The sequence below is a fragment of the Pteropus medius genome, unplaced genomic scaffold (genome assembly GCF_902729225.1).
Source record: "Pteropus medius unplaced genomic scaffold, Ma_sr-lr_union100, whole genome shotgun sequence".
Classification (NCBI taxonomy): domain Eukaryota; kingdom Metazoa; phylum Chordata; class Mammalia; order Chiroptera; family Pteropodidae; genus Pteropus; species Pteropus medius.
Window position 1 is genome coordinate 5,375,053 of NW_024345600.1, and position 6,929 is coordinate 5,381,981.

The following is a 6,929-nucleotide window of genomic DNA, read 5'->3' on the forward strand; positions in this document are numbered from 1 at the left end:
TAAAAAATTAAAATGACATGCACAAACATTTAGTTACTGAAGTTGGAGGGAATTATTTTATAATCGAGGAGCCAACTAGTAAAAATTCTAGAAATCCATAATCCCATAACATTAAGAGTAAATTTAAGACTAAAATTCATGTGTTTGGATTACTCTGAATGTGAAGAATGTGTTTTTCAGGTCAATTATACAAAGGAAACACAAATATTGACTTACCATTCTCTCCAGGTTTATAGATTGGTTTATCTGTCTGCATAAAGGTTACTGTCTCTTCTGAAGTGAGTGCTACGGATCTTCTTTCAAAGATTTTAAGAGTATCTCCCTTAGCCAACAATGTCACAAAAGCCAACTGTTCAGAGGACTTTGGAGAAACCTGTTTATGTTAAAGAGCAGAGAATGGGAAAATTACTTGTAGATATTAAGATAGCAAACAATGTTTTAATTTGGTTTGTCAGACAGAGAGAGCCTTGTAAATTCATTTCTTAATGAGAGACTTAGTGATCACTTGTTATAATTCCTTTACATGAGAGCAATTTGCAATTAAGTTATTTTCATGTCTTCTTGTCTCCTATTTTCATTTTTTTTTGTTGCCCTAAGTCCCAATTCAGCTTTCCTATAACCAGATTCTCTTTCCTCATGTTGTTAAAAGGTTCTATCAAAAAGCAGAAATTGTGTCTTAGTGTCACTCCTACAAGAGAAAAATGACAATATTCCACAAGTTTTTTGGCTATGTATATTTTCCTTTTATTTCTTACCTCTTGGAAATTCTTTAGTTTTACTCCCTAGCTTCCACAATTAACCTGAAATGAAGATTTGTTATCTCTCTAAAAATAATTTTTAAATAATAATTTTATTTTCCCATCTGAAGTTCTGAAATGGCAAATTCAGTGTCTCACCTTGAAATCTGCACAAGCATAGAAGTTCTCCTCCTCCACAGACTGGTCAAAAATAGTGGTATTGAATTCATTATACTCTAAAACAACACTCAAAGACACAGATTCATTGAGGTTTAAAAGGTGGAGACAAGCCTTTTCTGTAGAATGACTCTGTACCACAGAGGAGATCCACAGAATATATCGCCTATGCAAAGACAATAACCAACACTCTAAACAAGTGTACAAAAAATGCAGATCATGCATAAAAAGCAATGTTAACTTATCAAAATATTCCTGAAACACACATTTTTTTCATAGACAGTATTATAACATATTTGAGTATACAGAAAGAAATATCTCAAGAAAAAGATGTCAATTCTCTTCAAGTACTTGTTTAAAACTTATAAGGCAAATCAGCACTCAGTCTCAGAAGCTGAAATGGTAAAATATCAAATTTTAACACAGAACATATTTAATAAGGTCACTTTGCTAGTACTTTAATATATAGAGAGTATAATATTCTCTTACGGTTCTGAAGCCACAGCAACAATAAAATGAAACAAAAAGGTGCTTAGAAAAATGGTGGACACCATTTTATCCCAATGCCTGAATAATAAAGAGTTCAAGATAAGTATTTTCTCTGTCTGTCTCTTTGTCGCTTTTTCTCTTATTAAAAGTCAGCTGCTTCAAGTCTCTAAGATCTTTCCTTCCATCTAGTCTGCTTCTCTCTGCATAGTGTTGCTTTTATAGTCACGCGCAATGAAGGATAGATTACTTTTTGGAGCAAGTATCATGAGACCCACCAATTACATTTAGATCACCTTTCTCATTACTTCTCAAGAGGTGTCATTTAATATACTACTTCCTTCTTAAATTTACTGGATGCTGCTCTGTTTTTGGAATCAATAGCACAGGTTGGGCAGGAAGAAAGAGAAAAACAAAGAAAGCAGTTGTGTGACATTTAGGAGTTCATTAGTTTAATTTAGTACCTCACTCACAGGGCTGACCACAGTTTCAAAAGCATTAACACATCGGAATTAGCTCTTGGAAGAAAACAGCCTGTTATTCCAGTTCCCAAAACGTAAATTTTCCAGGCTTCTGAGAGAAGTGGCATATTTGATGTTGCCCAAACCCAGGAGCAAATAGATATCTCAATATGGGCTCATTTGACAGATAATTGAAACTAGTTTTTAAAAATAATTTCATAATACAGAATAGAGCATTTAAAATATTGATATGCATTCAACACTTACTATGATTTTCTTAGTGAGGTTCTTTTTACAATGTTCAATATTTTTATACCCTAAATATAAGAAAAAAATAAAAGAAAAGGTTATAAACACATGTGGGTGCATACACATCTACTAGAAACTTTTGTCAAAAAGAAAAAAGAAAAAGATTCATTACCATTTTGATTGCAAAACAGTCCTACAAGAAAAATGAGCCATACCAAAGAAACTGGCAACTTTTTGCCAGAATCTCCAGTGGGTTAATTCTCCCATCCATCTTGTTTTCTTTAACATCCTTTCTGTTTCAAATATTGATGGAGTTCATGCCTCTGGCTTGAAGAATGTTACATCGGGTAATGAAAGACAGAAATTGGTGTGAGTCTTTTAGAAATAGGCTTGCAACATTGCAACAGCAAATACAAACAACGGAACAACAAAACCAATTATAATAGATGAGGAACTTTACTGGAAAGTAAAATACGGGCAACAATGAGGCCTAGGGAATATGAGAACAAGGGTTCCTTGTTGACCATATTTCATATTACAACGCAGAACTATGTTCATGAAAACTCTGACTGTGCTATTCTCTCAGTAGAATTAAAACTTTGCTCCTTTCTCCACTCATATTTAGGACTTTTGTTTTTGTCTGCCTTTACTCTAACAAGCTGATCCTCAATTGTTGAACTGTCCTACCAGTTTCAAGATTTAATTTCTTTCCATTGGAACATAAAACTGTTAGTCTCTTTCTTTCCCTCAGCCTTATAGGCTTATTATTAGAACCAGTCTCTATACTCCACTCTCCATACTCATAAAATAAATCAAGTCATTAGCTTCCAAAACAAATTTGAAGCTCACAGCTTTTATTAATCAGCATTCAAGACAAACAGCACCATAAGGCAGATTGTTTTTAAATTAAAGCAACCAATTCTTTATTCCCAAGGCTGATAAATCTAAAGTAATGAAACTTCTCTAAAATAGCTTTCTCAATGTAAAATTTTCATGTTGAGTAAATGATTCTATTCAATCTTAACTTTAATCAAGCAACTTATTGTTAACAAAAATATATGCTTTGCACTATTCTATTAAATCATCTTAGGAACTAATGTGTTATTATGATATATCTCTTCCTAAATATACTTTTATCTGGTTAACATATGTCAAAATAATTTTATCTGATTAACATGGTCATCAGGTTAATGAATGAGCTCTTATTCCCAAAAATTCAGATATGAATCCAAGATCTATTGAGTACTCGTTATTTACTAGCAGCAGTGCTAGTTTCTAGAGACAACAAGATGAATGAGACACAGTTCTCTGAGAGAGTTTATCTTCTGGTAGAGAAGAAAAGAAAGGAAAGGAGAAAGAGAGGAAGAGAAGGAAGGATGAAAGAAAAGGAGGGAGGCAGGATGTGGGGAGATAAAAGAAGGAAGGAGTGTTAAAGAAGGAGGATATTTGCTGACTAATAATTAGCAGGCAGTGTGCTAGATGCTGACATTAACGGTATCTCATTTAATCTTCAGAAAATACAATTTTAAATTTATCATTTATTCTCATTTTACAGATGAGAAAAATACAGCATCAGAAAGTGATTAATTTTCATAGGATCCTCCAGACATTAAGGGGTTGGGAAAAATTACTTTTAAAATCATAAATTAAGTGAGATGGAAGGACAACTTTATACATAAGAATACAAATGAACATGGATTAATGTACTATGTTCTAAATTCTCAGTAGGTTTCTACTGAGCAAAGAAGTATATAATAGAAAATAGATATTACACCATCATCACTTGACAGATTCAATGCTATTTAAGTTATTGGTGTTTACTGCTACAGGAATACTTCTATTCACGAACTCATTCAATATATATTTATTGATTACCTACTATCTGCTAGAATTATGATTGGGATGAAGAGGTGAATATAAGTTTTGGAATTAACACTTTGTCAGGAAAACCAGAGGCTAAATAATTAATTGCACAATTAATTATTTCATTATGATTATGGTAAGTGATTCAGAGGAGAAAGAACTATAGGGCATCATGAGAATGTATGTTGGGGAAGACTTAGCATTAAACCAAGTTTTGATGATAAACAGATGAGTAAGACCACTTCTTTTCTTAGAATAGTCCACTCAGCAGAATATATAAGCAAAAATTGCTATGCCATATGATACAAAAATTACCCTATATTGAAACTCTGAGCAATGCTCAATGGAATCGCATTAAATAGATAAATGGAAAAGTTGGAAAAGAATTAAATAAAGGGGTTTTGAGTTGGAAATAGTAACATAGTTATGAATTTTTCAGGTAGAGAAGAAATTGAAGAAAGTGTTACCAAAATAACATCTTTTTGAAGAAGATTATAATATTATAATCAAATATTGTGTGTGTTTAAAAAATAATAGTAGGTTCAGTTTTGATGAAGAAAAAAGTGTGGTATAAAATGACATTCAATAAGCCTACCGATAAAAGGTTACTGTTCACTTATAAAAAGTGTTTTTCTTGTGTTAGGAGTTTGAATGTTATTTCGAAGAGGAATTATAATGAATATAATAACTGTACTCCATGGAAAACAGAAAGGAGAATTACATAGTGGTAAGAGAACCAACCGTATGTGAGTCTGCTCAAAGACTGCCCTTGGTTACAGAGGTAAGGGCCTGAACAATGGCAATATCAAACAACATTTTTTTTTTTCATTCTGGTTGTTAGAACTTGAGGCAGTTTTGATATGAGGATGAAGAAGAGGGAAAGGGTGAGACTGACATTGATGCAAACGCTGTTGCAATTAGACAAGAGAGGGAAGAGAAAATAACTATATAGATGAAGTGGTGATTTAAGTTCGGTGTATATTTAATGTGAGATGACTGCAATACAACAAAAATATGATACCCAGAGGACAGTTGAAATAATAAATCTGGTGTTCTGAAAAAAAGATGAAAATGTGGATGTGGATCTGAGAATCATTATATCATATAGATGATATTTGATATGATGGATATGGCTAAATTATATCAGAAAACCATCTACAAAGGGAAAGAAGAGAGTCAACAGTAAGAGAAAAACTGGTGAAGATCTGGCTGGCTACTCTGCTACTCCAGTTGTGAGATATTCAACAGGATATTCAATATTACTTTATTTTCCTCATGTTACTGAGTTGAAACTGAGGCAATGCCTCGAAATGTTGTTCTGACATTATACGTTTTTCAAATTCTTGAAACAACACAAAAAAGTTTTCTTGATTTTCCCAGCTGCATGATTAATGATAGTCTGTTTTAAGTGTCAGAAGTTTAAAATGTATTTCAGAATTCCATAGAACATCTTGAACTTCTAGTTAACCTTTATGAAATGTTTAAAGTCAACACTGCAAATAAGAGTATTGCCCAAGATCAGTAATGTATAGACTGTTAATTAGATTTTAAAACAAACAAACTATTCAGTTCCTGGTGTTGTAATCCATTGAAAGGGAAATCACCTTTTTCCCTTGACAAGTAAATTTGCTTGACAAGTGAAATTGCCTTTCTTGTTCTCAGATGTTGATCTTCTGTATCATTGATTGATTGTTAGAGTGGCCAAAAAATTTCTCATCACACAATATCCACTTGTGGCTGAGTAACCAAAAATAAAATAAAATAAAATAATAATAATAATAATAATAATAATAGAGTAGAAATGGATAGATAATGAAGGGCCAGCTGAATACTTATTATATGACTGGGTTTACAGAGCCACATATTTTCAATCAGACAAAGTTCAACATTGTTAAAGATAGGATTTTATCCTAAGTCACTTCAGATCAGTTTTTATCTTTCCATTTACCTAAGCATTCACCACCGCTTCTAAGTACTATCACTTCACTCAAACAGATGGACAGAATAAAGAGACAAATGTCAAATGGAGTTTTACCAAGTTACTATCAGTACGATTGTTCAGACATCTTTAGTTCTACAACTTTTTCCTTTACTAGAGAAAATGTTACAAGCTTGAGATAAGGGATGAATGAGGTAGGGAAGGATGTGTAATAATAAAAATGTAATGTATTATTCATAATTATATAATTCGTCAGTGAAACCATCATCCCCATGGAAATTCCTGTTACTGTCCTTCGAATAACATGGCCTTAGAAAACATTTAGACTTCAAATAATATTATCCATTCAATACAGAGTTTTATTCATTGGCTCAAAAAAAATTTACCGACATGTATTTTAGATTTTGTGATTGGATAGAAACAAAAAATAATAATATATAGTTTATTTTCTTCAAGAATATGGTGATATAAATGGAGACAAACAGAAAATCAACTCCAGACCTTGTCATTCATTTAACAAATAATTACTGGACACCTACTATCTGCCAGACCTTAAAAAAGGCACTAAGAACTCGATAATTAATTAACAAGGTGTATGTGATTCCCACTCTAAGAGATTACCACTTAGTGGGAAGGACATTTTCAAAATCAGTTTTAATACAGTGTGATGAGTGCCTTGATAGGAGCAGTGAAAGGTGAATGAGAGGTGCCTTTTACCTGGAGAGGCATCTTTCACCTAAGAGGTAACTACCACAGACTCGAGCAGCAGGGAAGGCTGCCTTCTGCAAGTGTGATAGCTCACATGAAAATAGGAATATGTTTGTAATGGAAATACATGTCTATTGTTGGAGTAAGTAGTAGATCTCAAAGGTAAAAAATGTTCCACAACTTAGAAGTAAGAGTCTTTCAAGTACAAGGATTCAGTAGCCAGAACAGCTAGAATGTAGAACAAGAGAGTAGAATGTAGTGAAATCTGAGACACTAGTAAGCTGAGGTGCCAAATTTTGAGGCCATTTT

The 6,929-nt window shown here is 32.8% G+C and overlaps 1 protein-coding gene across 1 annotated transcript in view; it reads right to left on the minus strand.

Moving 5' to 3' along the window:
• LOC120611704 (ovostatin homolog 2-like) overlaps nt 1-1,468 on the minus strand; it is a 40,747-nt gene extending 39,279 nt beyond the window's left edge. The window contains 3 exon segments of the mRNA XM_039874275.1: nt 217-373; nt 897-1,080; nt 1,404-1,468. Of these exon segments, the coding sequence (XP_039730209.1) occupies nt 217-373; nt 897-1,080; nt 1,404-1,468 (406 nt within the window).
• Nucleotides 1,469-6,929: the final 5,461 nt, after the last annotated feature.